Raw genomic sequence first — 24,936 nt, forward strand, 5'->3', positions numbered from 1 at the left:
TGAACTGGGAGACCCATGAATATGTTAGGACAAAGGGAAAAAATTATTCTCTTCAAAAATCTGGAACTGTTGTTTGGCAATGTGACTGGTATAAAATTGTGGTAGTATAGCCCCTCTTATTATGGTGGCATGGCAAGCACTCGGAACTCTGAATGACTGAAATCCCACCGTAAACTTTTAAAGCACAATGAAGAAGTAAGAGCCCACTTCACTCTAACACTTTTACTCGGTATTCAATATAATACTCTTTAATAATATACGAGACATGAAAAACTCGTAGGAAAAAGGTTAACTTCGACGCAAAAGTAAGACACAGTGCCACCAAGGGACATATAACAGGAATATATAAAATTCAATGTGAATTGCACAAAGTGCGGAAATATGGTGTAGAAATGATACGTGGAAAACGAAAAGAACAAGTGCAAATTAAGGGTGCGAAAATACAGTATAAATAAAAAAAGTAGTTCCGCCACAAAACACAGGATCTGTCCCAGAAACTGGTAGTCAGTGCTAATTGCTATATTACAATTCAATAGCAAGCCAGACTAAGAAACATCAACAATGCCATATGAATGGTCAGCAGAGTCATAGAACACATACGAGACCGACTACCTAAAACTTAAAGAAAAACGAAGAAATTAGAAAAGGGAATTATGTATGTAAAAAGTAAGTTATAATTGACATATGAATATCTACAGAAGAAAGAGATTATCGAGTAGCCTAGAAATCAGCTACTCCCTTCTTAGAACTAAAAATACTTAGAGCACGACTTGACAGTTGTGACGCATTCCACGTATCAACAATCCTCTTAAAAAAGCTGAACTGATTTGAAAATGTCTTTCCAAGCATTGTTCTTCTTACGTAGACAATCATCCCTACCCATCAGAGCATCTTTCAACGATTATAAGCTCGCGATCGTTTATCCGACCAGCCATGTTCGATTTGGAGTTAGAGTGGACGGTGGGGATAGGGGACGGGGAAAGGTACAGTTGGATGTGCTGTTGGTAAACCTTTATCAAAAAAATTCAGGGTTGGAAAGATATCGAAGAGTGTGAACAAGTAGGTATCCAACACTTGCCCTATATAAGCAGACTATTTCTTTTTGTCTTTTTCTTTGTTTTGATGTTTTTCAAGCCCTGAAAATTACAAAATGTTCATCCAAAGTTTACAAACAGTTTTTATTCCTTCTACATTGTATACATGATTGTAGCTAGCTAACAAAAGCGGCTATGTTGGGAATCACCGCAAGAGCATTCCCAAGCTTTGAAAACACAAAATTCCTATTTACAAGGATTGTCATGATCTTCTAGAGAGTAACAGATTGCATAAAGATTCTCAAAATCTTTAACAATGCAAACCATGTCGGATGGAAAGGAACTGGACTTGCTTCATCAAAGGAAAAAGCTGAAAATGCATTACTGCAAGAGGTTGCAAAAATGTGGTACTTTTGTATCAATCAGCAATGTGTGAGTGACGAGTGTGTCTAATATTTTTTACTTATTTACTCATCTTCTTAACTCATCTTCTTAGAAATTAAGACATTATTCTTGACATGATTTACATTTATAATAAAGCGTAATTAAATTTGAATTACTTCCCACCTTGAATCTCAAACATCCAAAAAAAAAAAAAAAGAAACCCAAGACCTCAAATTTCATGCCAAATTATTCACTGGGAACTAAAAGAGAAATCAATACTCAGAGTTATTTTGAATGTCACGAAAATAACATCACAATTTTCCAGACAGAGCCTCCACTTTCAAGAGATAAGTGCTCCTTATAAATATTAAACTACACATTAACTACTATTAAGTCTATATCAAGTTATTTGTAATGATCATTCCAAAATTTCATCCTGCCTATAACCCATTTTCGCAACAACAAAACCTTACTTACAGTAAATGTGCAGGTTAAATTCCTTGAAATGATCAAAGTAAGTTTGCAATGCCAAAACAAAGTTCCAAAAAAACTAAATTTACATGTAGTTTTACAGATTGAAACATTCTGCATTTATAAATACATGTGACATTGAGCATTGAACTTAATGCTTCAAGAATGAATCAGTAACAAATTGAACGAAAATAATATAGATGGATAAATTTCTGGTTCTAACAATTACCACCGAAAAAACAAACTTGAAACACACTGTACTCTTTACAGTGAAGATTTAAATGAATATGGAGACCATTTACAAAAATACTTCTTGTCAATTAAAGGAATAGCATCACTGAACTTTAAAATAAATTTTTATGATTTATAGTGAACAATAAACATATGTTTTTATAGATACAATACACTAGTTACTAACATTAACCTTTGAAGCCCATATAATAAATGTATTATGAGTTTTCCTCACAAATCATGAGAAATAATATTACAAAAAATGCATTTCACCATTCAACAATTCTTGAAGACATGCATGCACATGTATATCACAGAATTACTACATTAAATTGTATCAGGGCTTAAAGGTCTTTGCTAACACTCAGTTTACAAAGAATGTCCCTGATCACACACATTCAATGATGCAAATTAAAAAGCTAAACAGCTTGGTAATACTAACAGTATTCTAATAACAACTACACTGCAAAAATGTTGTCTTTCAATACATCAGTTTGTCACCAGCTCATGTTGTATAAATTGTTTCAACCTCTCCAGATATTGACCATACAATTCCACATCATTGTGACCGGCACCTTCTACCCAAAGTGGCTCCACTGTGCGCGGACATCGCTCATAGATGGCTAAGCCATGTGAGAAATCTATAACTTCATCCTCTGTTCCATGAATGACCAACACTGGTGAAACAATTTTGGAGACCTTTTCAATACTGCAAAAGGAAAATAAAACCTTATTAATGACAAGTTCATTTGAGTCCACATTCAAATGCTACAAAAGTACCATTTCAAATATTTGTTAACGCAAGGCTGGGTACGCCACAAACAAGTAAGACACTCCACAGAGCCACTCTTTCCAAGAGGAAAACAATTAACAAAAACAAGGGCTGGTATGCAAACTTTGTAATTAACAAAATGTGGCCAAAATCTTTATCTTAAAGCAAAACAAAGAGGCTATTAAGCACATTTTCCCCCAAGCTATGCTTCAATAACAAAAAGATTGCATACATTTTTATCCCAACTAACTATTGTAACAAAACACAATCGTTCTTTTAGATATTTGTGCTATAAGAAAAAAAACATGTGTCTCACATTCACATGATTGGATATGATGTAATAATATTGTACATTGTTTGCTCTGAATACTGATATTGCCATGCAACAAAATAGCAATAACAATATTAAAGAAATATTGGATGTGTGAGTGAAAAAGAAATGACCACTGTATATACATGTTTGTTTGCATGTAACCAGTACATCAAATGGCAAAGATATGGTGTAGCCCTTTAAGGTAAAAAACAAAGCAAATCAAATGGCATACAGTTTTATTCCAAGAAAATAGTATTCAAATAAAAATAAAAGCTACATCATTATGTCTAGTGACAAAGATAATATATATTAAGTTTTGGTGTCAAGGAAAGCTCACTCTCAAAGTAAAACATTACCAAAACCTCTTTTTAAACCAATAACAGATAAGATATCTGGAAAATATAAATTTGGGCTGGCAAAGAATACATTTAATACTTTGAAATTCAATTGACATTACTATCTACTCAAAGATGAAACAAGACTTACTACAGCTTTATGAAAACAAAAGTATTGAGATTACAATGACTGTTAAAATTTGCCAGCAATAACAAGATGGCTAATTTCTTGTCAAATTGTTTGCTAACTTTTAAATTGCTTTTTTTAACAGTCAACAATTAAAAATTTTAAAGAGGCACTGTTTAATTCCATAGCACATTGAGCATGGATAATGTTTACACTAACATGCTGCTTAATCAGTTTCTCTGTGAGTTAAAATTAATACCTTGAAACTATTTTCAAACAATTAATATTTCTCCTTGATCTGCTGGCCAAAAGATAAAACAAATTGTAAAACTGAATTTTTAGATGAGGTACCTCAAATTGTAACACATAGATAAGTTAAACATTGTAGTAGGCCTAGGTTTTTTTTCTTTTCTCATCCAACCATCCATGAAATTCAACCTCCGTTTCACAGGGTTCATACTTAGATGAGTGGCTGTAAAAAATTATGTGTTGGGTACTTCACTTACTAATATTTTATTCAGACTAAATATAATCTAACAGGCTGTGGCCTTCTCAAACAATAATTTGAGAAATATAATTTTATATGAACAGTATGCAAAGCAATTTCCAATTCTTGATTGAAAGCCTGAATTTTCTTAAAGCTGTATTAAAATGTATTACCTTGGCAATAGGAGTTAGTGTTTCAAAAAGTGTTTATTTTTAAATCAAATTATTCAACATGTATTAATGCTCACTGCGCCCTTGACCTTCTCTTTTACAAAATCAAAGTTTTCACTGATACAACAGCTATATCAGTTATTACTAATGTAACAGAACCTGTTTCAAGTTTTGAAAAAATTGCGAAATTGAAACGAAGCAACCAATATATTATCGTCATCTTTCTGAGGTGTTGCTTTTCCTTCCCCTTGAAGTTCAATTTCACTTCAATCACCACAATTTTCAGTTGCCCTTCAGAGAAACAGGTCTATACAACTATCCAAGTGTTGATTTATTTCCATTTTCTTTTGTAAATGACAATGTAACTAAATTTGTTTTTTTAAAAAAGTAAACGACGGGTGTTGGCTACAATTTCAACAAAATAAATAATTTCAACTACACAGATTATTTTCTTTGGCACAGAGGACGAACTACAAGCATAAATTCCTTGATTTTTCGGCACTGCCCAACTAAATACTAATCCCCGGTGGATTGGAAGCACTTCGATTGAGACTTTTCAATAACATTGCATGAATTGAAATGTCTCACCTGAATAAGGACACGAAATAAGAAAAAAGTAGAGCTTCATTTGAAAGAACCTTAGAAGAACAGAAAGCGTCAAATGTCATTCAATTCGATAAAAAATTTGTCTTTTGAGTAAATGTTGGGCGAAAATAAACGATTTTCTGATCACAACGCTCAACTAGTCGCGATTTGAGATAAACTAATTCTATAATCAGAGTTTTGTAAACTTCTTACCTAGGAAATGCGTCAAAACACCACGTCCTCTTCGTCTCGGGAAAAGCTACTCTCATTCCAGAAGTAAGCGGTGAATGAAGAATGATTCCTGCACATTCAAATCTCGAAGCCAAATCTACCGTAGGTACAGTGCCAATACTTTGGCCATACACAATTATGTTCTCTGGGCTGATTCCGTACCTCGTTCGCAATGCTTGCCAAGCGGCATCGATATCGGCGTAAAGATTCTTTTCTGAAGGCTTTCCTTGACTAACACCGTACCCAGAATAATCGTATGAAAATATATTACAGTTAATCCTCGATCCGAGACCAACGTAAAAGCTTGACATTTGTCCGAGGTCTACGGCGTTGCCGTGGCTAAAGAGTACGGTGAAGCGAGCGTTCGGAGAGCATCTCACGTACATGCAACCGATCTGATTCCCTTTGCTTGTTTTCGCTGTGAAAACCTCGATGCAGTCTAGCTCCTTCTGGCCGTACTGCCACTCGGCTTTCTCTGTGAGATGAAGCCCGAAAGTTCCATCGCCCAAATCTTGAAGCGAATATGTCGGCTCCGGAGGAAGAAAGGCTAACTTCGCAGCGATTTTTCCCGGGCAAGGCGGACAGCAAAACAGACAACAAATCTCCGAAAACGAAAGCCCGTTCATCTGAAACCCTTTCAAGCTAAAGACAATGGTAGAGATTTAAACAAAAGGTGGAATCGAGATGAATTTAGATCAATCGTAGGTTCCTTCCATATTCGTGTATATTCCAACGACTAGGTCAAATTTAGATTCGGTTCCAGGTCCTTTGCGTTGCTAAATTACTGACATCACAAAAGCACCTGTCCCTAGAGACTATGACGTCATTTCGTTCCTGGTGGGAGGAGAGTTTGTTCAAAGCACGTCTCAAATGGTTTACTATCCTTGATATTTATCATTAATACCATCAGTAAGAACTTCTGATAATGCAGCAGCAACTATTTAACAATGGAAAATTTTATAAAGACTACTTCGAGCGAAAAAATTCAAAATGTTCAGACAGGTTGATATTTATTCAGGAAATAGCGATCATTCAACATTCCAACAATGCTCCTTATCCAACGTCATTCTTTGCTGCTCACGCACCGAACTGATATTTTAAAAATTCCTGACACGAGGTACCGATATATCGTACATTTAATAATTAATAAAATTATCTTGTTTAACCTATTATATTTAAGTTAATTTAAAATAAATTACATACTAAATTGTCAGAATTTCTATTTATCAATTACTAATTGATCACATTACTTTTTTTTAAAATAATCATTACGAGAAAATGAAATTGAAGTACGTGCTAACGTCTGAGGTCGAGGTGTTCTAATTCTAGTATGAGAAATCGACAAGAAGAAATTGATAACGAAATTTGTGCAGTAACTTTCTGGAGGAGAGAACGAACGAAACCGTAAAAAGGAGCGGCTAAGCCGCAAGAAGTTTGGATCATAAAATTTTGAGAAAAACCGAACCGAACTTCCGCTGCTTTAAGTTCCTCCTTTGTTTTCATCGAGCGCCCGGAAAAAAAAAGAGTCGGCTATGCCAGCTGATAAAAAAATTAGATAATTTGGCTTAATCAAGCGAGTTGATAATGTAAATTTGCCAAAATGTAGGAGTCTCTGTAAAGAGTTTCTGAAGCTGACGTTTCGAGCGTTAGACCTTCGTCCGAGAAATATACCGAATAACGGCTGTTTGGTTGTTTGGGAAAGGAGGGATGGAAACCGAACCCAGGAGAGCGGTGCACATCGAGCCAAGGTAAGAAGTTAAAAGAAGTGCCAATTGTTAAAAAAGAACGGTGGATACGAAACTTCTTTAGTACTGGGATATGGCTAAGAATGTATTCCCGAGGTAGCAGAATCATCCCTTGAAGGACTGGGTGGAGTAGTTTGGCTAGAGTTATGCCGCTGAGACCTGAACCCTGACCCGGTTTAAGGCGAACATTTATCTCTCTTTATAGCGTATAGACTTCATATATTGAGACAAAATTCCTGAATTAAAAAATAAATCTATTAGTATGGCAAATGTGTACCCACACCTGTGGTGTCCTATGACGGCGGGGTGAAATCTGGTGCCTATTACCAGGCTCTCGCAGTTTTCAATATGGCGGCGGTCTGAGCGATTGAATCGTTCATCGACGTGCCTGCATCTGCCTTCTTTCACTGGTTCTGTACGCGCACAAATCTCAAAATGCCAACAGTGGTACTTCTTGATGTCTCACTTTCCATGCTACGGCGCGTTCAAACGCCTGAAGATGAGTTTGTAGAACGCCGTCATCTTGCTATGCGCGGACTTCACGTTTTCTTTGACTACTTATCAAGCAAGTTTAAGTTGGAATTCTCAGCTTTGTTGGCCTTTTCATCTTTATGGGAGATTGTTGTACCGTTTACCAGAGATTACCAAGCACTAAAGCAGGGTTGTATAACAGTAGATGTCTACGACAAGACAAGTTTTGACAATGGTTTTAGTGGTGTTGTCGGCCATGTTATTGAGGAGTGGGGCACCTCTGTGCCGTGTCAAGTGATCCTTGTTACAGATGGCCGCACGGGGTCTGGTCAGGGATCGCTCAAGGAGCTTTTAGAAGGGAAGAGAAAGGAGAATCCTGACCAACCTTCCCCATTTCCCATCCCGTTTCCTTGTAAAATACATGTTGTATGCATTGCAACAGCAAATGAACTGGGAGGGGATCTGATGCTGTTTCAAAGACTTTGTGATTCTGCAGGTGCTGGAGGAAGTGTTTATGTGCCTGATATGCCACTCAGTGTCCAGTCAGTCCAGAATGTTTTTACGCGCCTTGCTCAAACTCATTACATAAGCTACGAGGGAACTCTGTCATGTGGCCATTTGCAATCCAAAATAACACTGTCACCGGCACCAGATTTAACAAGCATACTTGAGACATCTAAGAAAACCACAGGCCAAGAGAAGACGAGGAGAATGCCAAATGAACTGTCAATATGTGGTTTTCTCGACGTTGTGGATGCTGGAAGCCCACCACATATATCTCGTCATCTTGTGATTCCAGTTCCAACATCATCCGCAGATAGCAAGGATAAAGAAGGAGGAAAGGAGACTGTTAGAGACACTGATGAGGACGGTAAAACTCCTTCCTTCTGTGTACTTCTACATGGAAGTTTGAAAGTAGAGAAAATGGTGGCTATTGTCATGTTAGAGTGAGTATGATTTGAACATCTAGGTGATGCAGGTTTTCTATGTTTATGTTTGTGACACTTCAGTAAATTACATTCTGTAATTTTGCATGTTTTTCTTTGTTTGGGTGGTTTTTTTTTTTTTTTTTCGGTTTTTATACCTGGTATAACATAGGATCTTTAAAGAAATGCTGTTATCTTTTCTATGTACATATGAGAACACACTTGTTATCAGAAGACTGACCTTTCACCTTGAAGGTCTTATGTAGTGTATACATGTAGTTAATATTATAATTGCTTGTGTATTTCCTAGCTCTGACTGGTTTGGAATGCTTCATTCTTGGGCAGACAGCAAAAAGAAATCCAATCTTGTTCTCACAACATTCTTTCCGGGTGAAAACAACATCTCATGGCTTGGTAATATGCAGAAACTTGGTCCAGCCGCAGAACTCGACTCCAATCCATATCAGACTTCAGACAATGATGAATCTGAGACAACACCCTTTCCAGTTTTGCCAAGTCAGAGGAGAAGCTACAATTCACAAGCCAATGTTGTCTGGATCAAACCAAGTGGATTACAGGTATGGGAGATGTGGCAGCTGGTTTGTAGAAAGAGATGGCTTGGCCAATGAAGACAAAAATAATTAAGGACAACCAGATTGTATCTGTATGGATGTAAGTGTTCCTAATTGTCCCAGATTTTTCAGGCAAATGAAGACTTGAAATTGTAGAGGTCTGCAATCTGAGGAATCAGCGGCATTTCCACTTTTTTGGTATCCTTAATATTTGATATTATCAGTGATATGGCTTTACTCAGGGAAAAACCTCAGTTATTTGGAGTAGTTCCAGCAATTGTATATCCAGGAAATCTTGGACATATGTGAAAAGATTTGCTGATATTTGAGCAAAATCTAGGATATGATAAGTAGCTCAGTGAAATCATCAATTGTGTTTGATTTTCCCAGTATCTGAAAATTAGCTTTGACAGTTAGTTTTTTGTGTTAACTTTCAGTCTGATGTCCAAAAGCTGTTGCGGTATGCAAAAAGACTTCCTGAAAAGCAAGGCCAATTTTATAAGGTAACAGTGACATTAAGTTTGTGAAAGTTGTATCAGGTTAAACCGTGGTTTCGTTTCAAAATTTTTCCTAAAAAATTTGCTGCAGGTCACCAATCTAAAAAATGTTTACTGTAATATTAAAATATGAATGAATTTGATAAAATATAGAAGATCATTATTTGGTTGATTACTGTAAAAGTCCAGAGGTTAAAAGTCAAAACTACAATACCATTCCCATTGCTAAACTATGAACACTATTGCAAAGGAATTCATCTTGTTTCATCTGTTAAACTATTTTACCCCGTGCATTTGCAGTAGTAAATTGAGTAGCAAAATATTCCTAAACCAAGATGTCACATCCATTTGGCAAGAGTTTACAGCATATCTACATTCTGGTACATGTACGTATTCAATTTCCTTCCCCATCACTTTTTTAGGAACTAAACAGACTGCGCCGTGCTGCCTTGTGTTATAGTTACTTGGGTCTTCTAGATGTACTGGCGAGTATGTTAGACAAAGAATGTCACAAGGCAACTGATGAGGTAGCTCGCCAGTTACGACATGCCTCACAAAGTCTTAGAAGTGCTCCAAGTTTGGATTTAAACAAGCCTATCACTCCAGCTCAAGATTAAACCTGCTGTTGGTTAATTTGTCTGATGTAAACAGCTTTTTAGTTTTTCTGACACAGATATAACTTAATTAGAACAGTCTGAGGCAGAGTTAAGAACAGATCAGGTGTACTTTCTATGTACAGATGTATGCAATGGTTGGTTCATAGCTAAGTAACAGTACTGTTTATGAGTGGACAACTGCTGCCATCTTTTTTTGTTTTAGTCACAGCAAACAGTTTGTTTGCTGACCATAACTTACATCTACAGTACCCTTGATGAAGAGGGCTATTATAACAGGTATTAAATGCAATTAAATGCAGTTTAATGGAGTGAACAAGAAAGAGAATCAGCATTCTCTAGTAGTCTCTGCTTGAGAAGTTCCTGCATGTACTTTCATTGAGTGTGAACTTGCAGCTTTGAGAGGAGTGGCAGCTCATCATCCAGGCAGTTTTCCCCACCCTTTCCCTCCCTCTTTCCACTGTTTATTCAGTGTGATGGGCACCTGATTCCCTTTCCTGTGTGGGGGCCCCACGCTGGGTTGCCAGGATTTTCCAGCCATGGGAGAAGTCTCAATCCAGGAGCTGGCTGCCAATAGTGAAAGCTCCTGGAAATTTCAAGCACCCAACCTTCACTTAGTGATACAGTTGTTAAAAGTCAATTATCATCATTTGAATCTCTGCAAAATAGCAGAAGGATAGCCAAAGAACAATGGCTGAACATGGTTGAAAGTGCTTTCGGTGTACATCAGCTATGGTATGAAACGTCATCAACTTATCTTTGTTCACTATAAACAGCATTAATAGCATGAATTAAAATCAAGGTTGGACAGTTCAAGTGTGTTAAATTTTATTGTCATCAACAACTTGACAAGTTACATTTACTGGGCACTCTTTAACTCGATGAAACCTGAGATTTTATTGAAACCACTCTGACTAACTTTAGACAGGTCCACAATAGTACAAACTTACAGTTTAACATTATGTTTAAGGAGATTATTTGAAAAAGTGCATATTATATATATGCCCTGCAATTCTACTTACATCATGGATTACAACAAATGGCACCTACTGTTGGTACAATAAACTTTTTCATGTTTTTTTTTATGAAATCCCAGCTGTTTCAGATGATATTATAATGTGGAAAGTATCACCTGACACTTCTCCAACAACTAGGGCCAGCGCTTTTTTTAAATCTACACTTTCAGTTCTTCATAACTGAGTTAAGCACACTTAAGTCATCAAAACAAGTTCTTTTTCCTTGCTCATGGCCAACTGTGTAAACCTGCTTTGGTCTTTTTTGGTGATCCTTTCTTCTTGTTTTTCTTGGAAATGTATTAGGAGCTACTGCTGTTTTCTTCAACCAAACTTGATACCTTGTGCAAGGGGAAGCTCTTTGCTGAAGTTTATTGTACTGAAAAAGAGAGAAACAATTTTTTTCGTCAGTGGTAAATCACACACTTGTAATGGTCTAAGATATTTCATTTCTCAATGACCACACTCAAAATTTACCATCTTTCGTATTCTAGACACAGAAGGCTTTGGATATTGCTAATCCCAGCAGTATGAAGGACACTTGTCACATCTTAACATAGTACATGGCCTAGCTAATACCATCAAGTGTACTGTAGCTCAGTTATAGAGCATCAAGTCATAAATACAAAGGTCTAAATCTGGGGTTTGGTTCTTCATGTGGGGTTCAAATTTTTTCAATGTTTGACACTTGTGACAAAGTGAATTGAACCCTCTCTCTTTAAATCATTACCCTTGCTTGGAAATTTGTAAATGACAAATAACTTATTTACCATGTTGACCTCCTCATGTAGGCTTTCCAAGCGTCACTTCCAGACTCACGACCTCCACCAGTGTGTTTCTCACCACCTGTCAATCAATATACAAGATAAATGAATGAAACCCAAATAATTTGAAAAGTTATGTCTACCCCAAATTCAACTGAGCACATTTCTAATCAGCAACTTTCTAGCAAAACCTGATTTTCTGTCAACCACACCCATTGTACTTACCAAATGCACCTCCAATCTCTGCACCACTTGTAGGAATATTGACATTGACAATACCACAGTCAGATCCTAGGGGCCTGGTGATTTTAGAAGCAAAATAAGGTTTGGTTTGGGCAGATAACAGTAGTCAGGAACAAACTGTACCTATTTATAATCACCAGCTTAACCAAACTTAACTGTGCTAAGGAATTCCAAAGTGAACTTGAGGACTCCACAATTCCTTTAAATGAATGCTAGATTGTTTATTTTTTTATTGTAAAAAAAATTGCTGAGTGAACAGAATGACTAGTTTGCAAAAATTGACAGGAACTTTTAAGTCCAAATTTTTAGTAAATCAGTCTGTTATCCAAGAAAATTTTTTCTGCATGAGCATTCTTGGAAATGCACTAGATACTTGGATACCCTGACTTTAAGAATGGTAATTATGACTGACTTTCAGTTAATAATTACCCCATCCAGTTGAACACCTTTCCAATGTCTTTTGTGAAAATACTACTGGACAGGCCTTGCTTGACTTCATTGTTATAGCCAACAGCCTCTTCAAAGCTCTGAAAATTGAAATTAAACATATATTACCATTCTGAAGACACTCATCAGTATTATGACTGAGGAGAAATCACAATTACTAAATTGCAAATCTACTGATGAATGTGTAGTTACAGTTTGGTCTGCTCAAATAATCCTCTACCTTGCACTTGACAACATACAGAACTGGAACAAAGGATTCCCTTTGCACAATCTCTGCATCATGGGCCAAACCAGTCACAATTGTGGGCTCCACATAGAAACCGGGCTTTTCTAACACCTGTGTGAGAAAACATAAGCAAAAAGAAATACAAAATAGTTTTTAACTGAATTTACCAACACTTTTATGGCTAATAAAAATTACTTACTGCTAGTACTTATACAATTCAAAACCTTACTAAAAAATTAATTGGTATCATGAACCCAAGATTTTCAAGCAACTTAAGCAGCTGATATTGTTTTGATTAGATGATATCATTCTGGCTAATATTGGCAATGGTTCTCCAGTTTCTCAGATAGCCTCTATTGGCTAACATGTAAGCTCATTAACATTATGCCAGAAGTAACCATTCCTACCTTTCCACCATACACAATATTTCCTCCCTGCACAAAATAGAAAAATAGAAAAATGACTCTACCTTTTATATCCCATTTTCCAAAACTGTTTTTATTAATTAATTAAAAATCAACAATCCTTCCCATTCTAGACATCCACATAACACCCACATGTATGACCCACAACATTGCTGATACTTGCTTGTGGTGTAATATGAACCAGCAAGTTATTTGAAGCACAGCGGTATAAAATTGCAGCAGTAATCCACACATCTGAAGTTAGATTCCTAAAGAGAGTTAAGCTCTTAGAAAAACAAAATTATTAACTCTGTTTGTATTTTGACTTGCCCTATAGCTACAGGTTCATAAAAATACTGCACAACTCATAAAAATACTCTATGATACTGCACACCAAAACATCTAAGATATATATCTGGGCTACTCAGCAAATATCAACAGACCTGCTTCTGAGCATCATCCACAGCCCTCTTGTAAATATCCACTGCCATTTCAGAGTGAACTGGGCCATACAGAGTGTCCGCTGTTTTAAGAAGAAATTAAAAGATTGCCATTTATTAATAACTGGTTGATGAACTGAGTGGATAATACTGGAAATCTAACTGCATACTAGAGATTAGTACTAAGTCTAATAACCACTCACAAAGCATTCAGTCTCACTCTTCATCTCAAATATAACCACTGCAAGGAAATCAGCCTTGGACTGGCCTTGAGAGGACTAAGATTGTATAATTATTAAACTGCAACCTAAAATTGTGAAGTTGCAGCTGTAAGGGTTTATTTTTAAATGTTGGTCACTATCTGAACCACTTTCTTTGACAACATGCTGCTCCGATTGTAACTTAAAGAGTGATTACCAGTAAACATGACATTTTCAGAAAATTTGCCATCTCCTTTCAGCCATTATTTACCCTCAAGTATCTGCAACCACTACCAACAAGAGATGTTTTACTTTTTTCCATTATGATAGTAGAACTTATGAATGATACTCAAGGGAAGCAAAATCAGAGTTCCTCTACTCTTGCTCTTTGCTGTTTATATAAAGGTCCTCCTCAGACTCACTACAGTGCAAAAAAAAGGGTGCTTTATATATATAATTATATATTTTTTTTTTTATCAAATCACTTACCTTCTAAAGGATCACCAATTCTGACCTGAGCATAGGCCTTCTTTAAACGCTCTACAACATCATCATGAATATCTTCATGAACTGTCTGCAAACAATAAACTTAAATAATTATTTTCATCATAGTAATTAACAAAACAGCATCTTGCATTCTCTGTCTAGAAACAGCCACTCTAAACTAATCATTTTTATGAACTGCCTCACTGGAAGCCCAACAAAGGATTCAAGAAGGAGATATGATATCTCCATGTACTCAGGCATTCAGGGGCAGTCTTCATACAATTGTTTCACTTTCTTAACAAATTTCACATGTTCTTGAAACCTTTATCATGAAAACTTGCATCTGCACAGCTTCCATGCCTTGATGCCAATTTGTGACTCAACAAACCCTGAATTTTTAATTCAGGCCTCCTCTGGCACACCTGTCTGAGAAATAGTTACTGACAGTATCTATCTCAGTGAAAAGATATGATTGTAAATCATTGTCACAAACCAGTCTTCTTGTTGTGGTACATCTCTGGCCAGCAGTGCCAACTGATGCAAACAAAACTGATGGAATGGCAAGGTTTAAATCTGCATCATCCATCACTTGAAGAAAAAAGACAAAACTAGGCATTCAAAAGCAAACAAACAGAGTATGAATACTCTTGATTCTTGATTATCCTAAAAATATATTTTTTTGTTTCTAACTCAACAAGTAACATACACTTAATGTATTGTCCCAAGAGAGACAGTTTTGTTTTCCTGAGAGTCCTGATGTTTTACGAGACAAAGTCGAGGGAAACATCAGGACTTGAGGGAAAACAAAATTAACTAGTTTCCTGAGAGCTTCGGTTATATATTTAGACTTTCCCTTAAACAACTATATGGCAATCATGTGCTGTTGTATTTGGCCTGCAGGCAACAACTGTGCAATTGTATCCCGGTATGGATACATTTGCATTTGATCAGAGGCACAGGACCAAGAATCAACCAATCACAGGGCTCAATTTGTTGAGTGAAAATTTTGGTATATAACAATAGTTATTAACCTACGTTTTTCAAAAGATGATCCTTTTCAATTAAAAAAAAGGAACACAAAAAGAGTCTGCCAAGCAATAATCCAAATCAAATAAATGTTGAGAAAAACAAAAATTCTTGGTATTATTTCTGACAAAAAGATCTTTCCATGTCAGCAAACCCCTAACTATAAACTTACCAATGATGGCATTGTTTCCCCCAAGTTCCAAAATTTTTCTCCCTGATAAACAAATAATTAAAATGCAATGTCATTAAAAGAAGATAATTAAAAATGTTATTTTGCAATTATGTGGTACAAATTGTGCACAATGCATCCTCAAAAATAAGCCCCTGGAAATAAATAAAATTACCAGCAAGATTATTTTGTCTTAATCAATATTGCTGCCCTATCTACCTTCAAGGTGAGTGATACAAACAATGACACCCACATGTAAAACTTACCAAATCTGTTTTGTACTGTTGTGCCAACCTTCTGCCCAACCTTGGAAAAACAAAGTTTGTGTCACACCTAAATCTGAAGTTTCTTTCACCTAAACAGTGTTGTGAAGAATGTCTAGTGTGCAGATTTATCAAACTTCAACAGACTGTGTTGGTTCAGCACATGAAAAAAAACGCTTAAGTCATAAATATCAAGTAAAAGATGAATGAATAGTTTGCAGCTTTGACCATTTTGTTTTCTAGTATGCTACTAACATCACCTGTCTCTAATAACAGACATGAAATAATTAGGGACACAGCAGATAAATTTTACCGGTGTACTTCCTGTAAAAGATACCAAGTCTACCCTCTCATCCTCAGCCATAGCTTGCCTGAAATGAAAGAAATTTTTATTTTCAATAACAGAACTGCATTCTGAATTCCTTTCAGTAGACATTCCAACAACAAATGAAGGAGAAAAATATGAGAACATTCACTATTTCTTACCCAATGTCTGCTCCACCACAGACAAGGGAGCAAACAGCTCCAGGAACCGAGTTCTGAGCCAACACCTCACTAACAATCCTGAGGAGAAAGAGACAGTCCTTAACACAACAATTTCTTCAGAAAACTTCCACTTAAAATTATTTTAAAACTCTCACTTTCCTTGAACATATTGTTCAATTATTATTTATAATGTTCTATGACTGAAATATTTGTGATTTAATGTGGGTGGCAAGAAAATTAAGGGGTTTGAATTTTTTGATGAGAGGCTTCACACAATTGTCAGAACTCTACCCTCACTGTAAGCCTATGACATCCTGAGACCTTGAAAACAAAAGACAGTCCAGGAACAAACTAAGGATGACTGTAAGACTCGTACAGAAAGATTATTTATTTTTTAAGACTCATTTTTAAGAGCCATTTGCTTAAAACTCACTTACTTTGTAACAGCAACACTTGTCAGGGGAGTTGATGGGGCACCCTTCCTGTAGGACAAAACAATAATTGGGAACAATTTTAAAAAACACTCAATTAATATCACACATTTAGTACATGATATTCCTTTAAAACAGAAGAAATTCTAAATAAATGAAAAAAAAAGGCTAAAACAGAATTATATTTCTTGAGATCCCTACCAAAGATTGACATTTCCGCACACCATACTGATACTGCTGTTCCAGCCAAAAACAGCCACAGGAAAATTAAATGCTGTAATGATTCCTACCAAGCCAACTGGATTCCACTGCTCAAGTAGTGTGTGACCAGGACCTGACACAATACAATGCAGGAAATCAAATTAACTTAAAGTGATAATGAAGAGATAATACGCAAGCTACAAAGCAATCACGAAGCAATCTACCAGTAGTAATAAACAGCTGCATTGTTAGAACACAAGACTTGTTCTAAATTAACCTGACTTCAACTGTTTTGCTGTGCTTTTTAAAAAGACCAACTGGTCTACCTTCTCTCAAAAGCTATCCATAGCTATACAAATTAAGATTGAACTGCATCACGGTGAAGTTAGTGAATGACAAATCTTACGTTCCGAAGGAAGAACTTTTCCATCGATCATCCTTGAGAGACCAACAGCATAATCACAGATGTCAACATACTCCTGAACTTCACCAATACCTTCTGGTTTAATCTTGCCAACTTCAAGAGCAACCTGAGACATGAATTCATAACAGTATTGGTTTGTATAAAACACAATTTTGTTTTAAACTACCAGAAGCTATCAGCACAGTTTTAAACTTAACACAGTCAATCTATAATGCTGCTATCTAAATAAGTTTTATAGCAAGTTTTTTTCAAAAAAAAGTAAAAGATAATTCATGCACTTTTGCATTAAGATCTCCAAAGAGGGATTTCCAATAGCATTACATTATTAAGAACATATTCATTTCTCTTCGTCAATTGTTGCTCTATGGTTTCTATTGCCCCCACCCCTCTCCTCTCCTTTATTTTGACCGTCAATCACTCCCTTGGTAAAAATTTTGTTCACTCTCCAACATTACCACTGCAGTGAAAATCAAGGAATGCAGCTATAATTTTCAACCAGAAATTACTGAGAACTTGCTTGCCAAAATCACACTTGGCAAGCTACATCATGATAGCCCAAAGAAGTTTGTCAGGTTTCCTAAACAGGTGTGCCATTGCAGTCATTCATGCTACCACAGAGAGGTAATGTGAGAATAGATTTAATTTCTAGAGAACACACCTCAGTAAGCCAAAGCAGGACCTTTTAATCTGGGGTCAGATACATGCATACACTGATAATTTTTTCTTTGCCACATCTTATAGGATTAAATGGGAGTTAACACCTTACAGCTGAAATCAATCTCCATGAGAGGAAAACACCCTTGTTACCTCATTCAACTCACCAGTTTTCCAAGGTTTTCCAAGTTACCTCTCAGTGCCTGGCCAATCTGACGAACAATTTCTCCCCGTTTTGGAGCAGGTGTCTATTTCAACCAGTCATGATAAAACATTCATTATGTCCATTATCGAATATCATATTCATAACTATCATAACAATTTCAGTCTATTTTAAGTTGCACAATACACAACCTAAAATTATATTTGAGGAAATTACCTTAAAATTTGATCCATTTTAAAAACTACATTTTCCACTAACAAAAGAAGACAAAGTTTTACTAGATGATGCTGCTTACAGTTCTTCAAACTATCACTGTCAGTACAGGTGTTCAATCCATCCCAGTCCTCTTACCACTCCAAGCTATCTTTTTTGACCAAGGTTTTTAGAATGCCTGCACTTTTGTTTTTCTCCTTTAACCTTTAACTCCCATAAGTGACCAAGACAGAATTTCTCCTTACAGTAACAATACAACATCAGCCAGATAAGTGATGAGAATAAAGAAAAATATTAATTTGGGGATAATTAGTTGATCCAATACTAAATTCTCTGAACTGACACTGTAAGAACTGTATGGTTGACAGTAAGGAGAAAGACAAATTTGATCTGGGATTTAAAGGGTTAACCTTTAACTCCCAGAGGTGATAACCTGTAATTTCTTCCTGTAATTTCCACACATTATCCAGAAAACTGGTAATGATAATACTCAAACTTATCAGGTTGAAGTTGTACTTTGATCTAACACCAAATTCTCATAACCAATTTACAAGGATAAAGGGGTAAGTTTCTAAAGAAACTGTGGTGCTACGTCAGTGGGAGAGTATAGCAGGTAATTTAGTGTTAACAACTGGGTTGAAAACGTAAATTAGCCACCGTAAAGGGTAAAAAAGCATAAACCTTTTACCCTTTATGGTGGCTAATTTACGTTTTCAACCCAGTTGTTAACACTAAATTACCTGCAATTTACAAGGAAATGTGTAGCAGCTCGAGGAGGAATTTAGGATTAGATCTTGGGAGTTAAAGGGTTAGGGCACAAATTCCAGGATCAGAGTAAACCCTTAGGTTAGATTTTCTTAATGTGCTGAGGTTAACTTTTCCAAGCAGTCAAGCCTAACCAATTTTCATCGTTAGAACCCAGTCCCTTATTCACTCAGAGCATATTAATCTTAATTAATTATCACTCCTGTTACATTCATCGAGACAAATAACATTTACAATAAAATTCAAAAGTAATAAACCTAAAAAAAAAGTTACTTAAATAATACCATGGCCCATGACTTCCAGGCATCCTTAGCGAGCTTCACCGAATCATTGTAATCTTCTAATGAACCCTAAAAATACAATCATTTAGGAGAAGAATGATATAATTACAGCCCTCCAATCTATATTTTTGTCCTCTTTTTTTTCTTTCATTGCACTGCTGTTATTTGATCAGAGTAAACCCTATATGTTTCTTACTGTGCTGGGGTTCACCAAGCCCAAACAATTTTGATCATTGGAACCCAGTCCCATATTCACTCAGAGCACATATATTTTTGTCTTTTTTTTTTCTTTCATTGAACTGCTGTTATTTACGAGAAAAATGATACCGACTTTAATTGATCGCAAAAAGATCGAGTTTAACACGGTTCCTTTATTTGCTAGTTTGCTTTTTTTTTAAGGGGAAATCTGATGAGTCTTATGACCTACGTGATTCTACCCGAGTTAGATCGGTGATCATACACTGATCATGCCATAAACGTCATAAATGCCACGTGCAAATGAGTTTTAGTACATAAGCTCACACAACCTGTTCAGCTGACCTTAAAAGAAATTGTACACGATTTACAACGGAAAACAAAACTTACTTGACGAACTCTTGCAATCGGTCGTCCATTAGAAGGACACACAGACGTTACAGTCTACAAGTGAAGAAAAATAATACGAATCAGCAATCGTTGTGTGACACAAATATTGCATCCCCGTATTAATTTGATGTACCTCTCCTCTTGCGCCCCAAGAACCATTATAAACACCATCATTTTCAGCTTTGAGTCCCAGATCCTTCAACCAGGCGTACTTTTCTTCTTCAATCAACAAATTTCCTTCCTGTGCAGAGCAGAAAGAAGCCTTACTTAAGCCTAAATAGATGGAACGAAACGCTAAACTTTTAGGAACCAGTCGAAGCACCCGTACCGCCATTTTGAATCCCAGCTGAAAAGACCCCACGTGATTTTTGGGGGCGTAAAGAAGGCGTGATCGTACCCAGTTTCTTCTACTCGCTCGGCTAGTTGATTCGAAGCCACGTCAATTTCACAGGGGTCGAGTAGTCGAACAAAGGTAAAGTCCGCGAATAAGGTACGAACAAATTCTACGAGAATTCATTCCTAAATAGTGCATCTTCAGGTTATTGAGGAAATGCTATTCTAATTTCTGCAGTAATCGTGACATTTCTGACTTGCTCGAACTATAGTTTTAGTTCTACCAAATAGTTCTTGCGGTGAAACTGGCAATCCACGAAACTTGAAATATTTCAAATGTATTTCCGCACCGCATTTAATTGCCTGAAGTGTTTCAGCGTCAGTAGACGGGGGGAAAATGATATCATTTTGTTATCGTAAAACTGCTAACAATATAAATATACTTTTCGCCACTGTAAACTGTTTTCTAATGATAATAATTTGTTTTCCACTTCAGATACTGGAGTCAACATGGGTGACATAGATACAAATTGCATGACCCTCACTAGGTTTGTTTTGAACGAGCAGCGAAAGATTCCTGGGGCCAGTGGAGATCTCACTCAGTTGTTAAATGCAATCTGTTGTGCTATCAAAGCAGTATCTTCAGCAGTAAGAAAGGCCGGGATTGCTCAATTGTAAGTCCGTGACTCAACAGATATGCGATTCTATGCAAATTTTCGAGATTTTAATAGACCTCATTAGCAAGTTACTGATATTTGCTTTACAATCAAGGTTCATTAATAAAGCGTGTCAGGACTTTGAACCAAGACTGGATAAAAACCTCCTTTTAGCATGCATTATTATGAAAAGCTATGTCATTTTTAAGTAATGGGGTGAACTTTTCCTTTATTTATATAATAACTTCAATTTGCTGCGTTTGATTGTGGCTGCATGGCCGCTGACAAGTATCACCTCTCGACTAAGAATATTTCTTTTTGTTTATTTCATATTTCTCAAGTCAAATTACCTGCACTACACAGGAATATGTTCATTCAAGGATTTCCCTCATTGACTTCTGTATTTCCTATGGAATAACCTTTCTGACAATTTTAATTTAATTGGACTTTATGACACATTACAATTACACAAGATTGTCCTTATGACAATTGTTTTGATCTGCCGGACCTGACTGAGGGTAGCAAATAGTTTACTCTCTAGGCATGATTAAGCTCAAAATTAATATGTAACACTTTGAAAGTCAAGGCAAGTTGAGGTTTGAGGTTTTCCCTTTTGAATCGTGATACATACTGTTTAGTTAATTAAAGTAAATGTGATGTCTGAATTTTTCTAATTTGTGCATGAAACAGGATGAGGACCCCCTTCTCCTCCCTTTGTTTCCCCCCCAGACTGTTTGTCAACATTTTGCAAGAATTTTGTGAGGAGATATGTTTTCCTGGCTGTGAACCAGGAAGTCATAATATGCCAATTATTATCTAAATTAGAAATGCACAACTTCTTGAATGAGTAAATTGAAAGAAAAACTCCTGGTTTGATATGTGTTTCAGATATGGTATTGCAGGTGATACAAATGTTTCTGGAGACCAACAGCAAAAATTAGATGTGATGGCAAATGAACTGTTTGTTAATATGCTGAAATCATCTTACACAACCTGCCTTTTGGTATCTGAAGAAGATGAAACAGTTATTGAGGTGGAAACCGAAAGGCAAGGAAAGTACATGGTTTTCTTTGATCCACTGGATGGCTCATCAAACATTGAATGTCTAGCTGCTATTGGCTCTATTTTTGGAATTTCAAGGAAGGTAATTATTTTCAAGAAAATTATCTCATTCACCATGTATATCGTGTTTGATCAAAGAGCCACACTCCCCTCTCATCCATTGTCAGGTGAAGATAAACAGTAATAGATTTTCTAGAGAAACATGAGGCATATGGAGACACCCCTGTTTATACTGTTTGACTCGAGATCTCATGAGTAATTCTTATGACTTCCTGCGATACAATTCTTGTGATGTTAGTTTGGATAATTTGGTATTTAATCATCAATTAGCTGAGTATCCCCTAATTGATATTTTTATTTATTCTTATCACTTGTCTGTTAATTATAAAATGATATTGTAAACAAGGATATGCATTGTGTATTAGGATTTGATATATACTATTATAGAGTAATGCATGCACAGAGTAAGTTCTCCGCACAACTGTTTTATCAGATACCGATGAACTTAATATGCAATGATAGATATATGGATAATCATGTGACTGCGGTTAAGGGTGTGCAGATAACCATTAGAATAAAGATTATTTGATAGCTAAGGTGTTTCTCCGATAGGAATAAATATTGCATTATGTTAGCTGTAACTTTTTTGTAGTGTTCAGTTTGACAAGAGATTTGAGGTTTACATTTAAGAATTTTGTATTTAGACTACATTGCCTTCTTTTAAAATGTATAAATGTATCACTTTTCTCTTGACTGTAGGAACATGATGGACCACCAACCATAGAAGATGCTCTCCAGCCAGGAAGAAATTTTGTTGCAGCAGGGTATGCACTGTTTGGAAGTGCAACAATGGTGGTGATAACAACTGGACATGGAGTCAATGGATTTACACTTGATCCAGTAAGTGCATGGAATAGAAGGGAGGCAAATGTTATTGCATGAAAGGATAAGCTAAAGATGTAAAGATTTTGAATTATCTGATAAACAACAACTAATTTGTCCCATTCAGGCTCTCTACAATTTTTTCCAAAGTGACATGCATGACTGCACTTATGTACAGTGTCAATCAAAACCCAATTACTTTTGGGCCCAGTCTCCAACATTAGAGGGAATATAAATTCTTTTATTGTAGAATGTTTATTGATATTTTATGTTTATTATTTGACTAAACATAATGTTTTAGCTGATCTTAATTTTCTTGATGTAGTCCATAGGTGAATTTGTTCTCACACATCCAGACATAAAAATGAAGCCACGTGGCAAGCCTATCTACAGTATAAATGAAGGAAATGCTTGTTTGTTTGATGAAGGAGTTACTAAATACTTAGAATCTATCAAATTTCCAAAGGTGAGCATCACATGAGGGTTCCATGAAATCAGTTATTAAAAAGCCAGTTTGTTCTTGGATAGTAGTATCTGCACAATCAATATTTATCAGCGTGGAGGAAATCTTTTTCACAATCACACAGGATATTCCAATATCTTTGATGTACCAATAGAGGTCACAGCCAAGATCCATAGGGGCCTTTGACCTTCTTGTTAATGTTTCCTAGGCAGATCTTGGAAGATCTTTTACTAGAAAATCTTTAACTTGGGATAGAAGACTGTGTCATGGGTAACACTTAATGTGAGGATTAAGGATATTGGAAATTATGTGTTTACAATTTTTAACCACAACTAAGTAAAACTACAATTTCAATGTGATGGCTTTGAAACTATTCATATGTGTCATTCATCTGACCTGTAGGATGGTAAATCTCCATATGCAGCTCGATATGTTGGCTCAATGGTGTCAGACATGCACAGGACATTAGTGTATGGAGGAATTTTCATGTACCCTGGAAATAAGAAGAACCCTCGAGGAAAGGTATCAATTGAAAAGAAAATTTCCAATTTGGAAGTTTGCCTGTATGTTTGTAAGTTTGTTTGTTCTTGAGGACTGAGGTACAAACCATAGAGTGTAAGATCTTGATGATCTATGTCATCGTGATCGTTGGCATTGTCATCATCATGTTTGTCATCATCATCATCATTTCTCAGTACCATTGTATTATTGTAGGATAATTATTCTTCTTAATTATTATCATTGTCTTTATTATCGTCATCACCATTATTGGTTGAAATATGTCATATTTACTTGATTTAAGAGTGGTGAGATGTATAAGGCTACATTATTTCTGATTGATTTTTTTTGTGCTGATCACATGCTGATCACTCTTATTAAGCAATAACTGTGATTCTTGATATATCAGTTTATTTCCATTCACTTTTTTATTCATACGTAGCTGCGCCTTTTGTATGAGTGTGCACCAATGGCGTATATCATCGAACAAGCTGGTGGAATGGCCTCAGATGGCAAACAACCAGTCCTAGATATCAAACCAAAGGAACTTCATGAGAGATGCCCTATCTTCATTGGATCAGCAGAAGATGTTAAAGATTTCCTCAAGTTTAATTCAGCATAGTGCCCAATTTCTTACATTGTCTTTCATGAGAAATGAAGAGTAACATGATTTTAACGCAGTTACTGTTAGCAGTACTTCAGGCATTATTTCATGACTTTTTTTCTGTAGTGTTAGTAGTTAGGCAGCAGACTAAAGTGGTGAAGGTTATTCAAACTATTTGTAGGCTATTAGAGTGCTTTATATTTGTTATTTAACAGTGCTAATAAAAAGAGGGTTATTTTTTATCTATAACCATGGCAGCATAGGGTTGTGTTGACTGTTTGTAAATAAATGCTTACTTAGCGAATATGCCTGATTATCTTTGCTTTTGGGGGTGGCATATGTGTGAAACCAAGAACCTTTTTTAAATAAAAACACAACTCATCATTTAAGTTAGCAGTTCAAAAAAGTAAAACTGTCTCAATTGTGCTGAATCCAGAAATAGGAAAATTTCTGGACAACAGATTATTTAGAGGAGCTTTTGTATTGAACGAATGAGGTGTTGCCAAACAGGCTAGTGGGAAGAGAAACTGAGAAATGTAGGGATCATTCTAGAGAAGCAATATCTAGTAATAAAAACGCTTCAACTGTA

General features: G+C 36.0%; 4 protein-coding genes across 5 annotated transcripts; 2 read left to right on the forward strand and 2 right to left on the reverse strand.

Moving 5' to 3' along the window:
* Nucleotides 1–1,159: 1,159 nt before the first annotated feature.
* On the reverse strand, nt 1,160–5,881 carry LOC131790153 (alpha/beta hydrolase domain-containing protein 17B). The gene is made up of 2 exons (XM_059107331.2): nt 5,123–5,881; nt 1,160–2,829 (listed from the first exon to the last, which is right to left on the reverse strand). The coding sequence occupies exons 1-2, from the start codon at nt 5,764–5,766 to the stop codon at nt 2,610–2,612; spliced, it is 864 nt and encodes a 287-aa protein (XP_058963314.1). The 5' UTR covers nt 5,767–5,881; the 3' UTR covers nt 1,160–2,609.
* A 1,353-nt stretch (nt 5,882–7,234) lies between these two features.
* LOC131790147 (integrator complex subunit 14-like) lies at nt 7,235–10,777 on the forward strand. Its single transcript, XM_059107323.2, has 4 exons — nt 7,235–8,303; nt 8,593–8,860; nt 9,292–9,357; nt 9,774–10,777. The coding sequence occupies exons 1-4, from the start codon at nt 7,321–7,323 to the stop codon at nt 9,966–9,968; spliced, it is 1,512 nt and encodes a 503-aa protein (XP_058963306.2). The 5' UTR covers nt 7,235–7,320; the 3' UTR covers nt 9,969–10,777.
* LOC131790148 (alpha-aminoadipic semialdehyde dehydrogenase-like) lies at nt 10,769–20,210 on the reverse strand. 2 transcript variants are annotated; one of them, XM_066164728.1, is made up of 21 exons: nt 20,178–20,210; nt 19,983–20,090; nt 19,850–19,903; nt 19,268–19,333; nt 18,010–18,090; nt 17,171–17,294; nt 16,765–16,897; nt 16,570–16,614; nt 16,133–16,210; nt 15,960–16,017; nt 15,650–15,689; nt 15,387–15,428; nt 14,682–14,776; nt 14,192–14,276; nt 13,506–13,585; nt 13,066–13,092; nt 12,653–12,769; nt 12,415–12,512; nt 11,968–12,041; nt 11,749–11,824; nt 10,769–11,357 (listed from the first exon to the last, which is right to left on the reverse strand). In XM_066164728.1, exons 1-21 carry the CDS (start codon nt 20,181–20,183, stop codon nt 11,303–11,305), a joined length of 1,542 nt encoding a protein of 513 aa, XP_066020825.1. In that variant the 5' UTR covers nt 20,184–20,210; the 3' UTR covers nt 10,769–11,302. The 2 variants fall into 2 exon arrangements, with proteins under 2 accessions (XP_066020825.1, XP_058963307.1); XM_059107324.2 differs by having other exon boundaries at nt 19,983–20,190.
* Nucleotides 20,211–24,936, forward strand: LOC131790144 (fructose-1,6-bisphosphatase 1-like). The gene is made up of 7 exons (XM_066164729.1): nt 20,211–20,339; nt 20,679–20,856; nt 21,727–21,982; nt 22,660–22,800; nt 23,108–23,248; nt 23,648–23,767; nt 24,186–24,936. Exons 2-7 carry the CDS (start codon nt 20,693–20,695, stop codon nt 24,363–24,365), a joined length of 1,002 nt encoding a protein of 333 aa, XP_066020826.1. The 5' UTR covers nt 20,211–20,339; nt 20,679–20,692; the 3' UTR covers nt 24,366–24,936.

Source organism: Pocillopora verrucosa, chromosome 4 (genome assembly GCF_036669915.1).
Source record: "Pocillopora verrucosa isolate sample1 chromosome 4, ASM3666991v2, whole genome shotgun sequence".
Taxonomy (NCBI): Eukaryota; Metazoa; Cnidaria; class Anthozoa; order Scleractinia; family Pocilloporidae; genus Pocillopora; species Pocillopora verrucosa.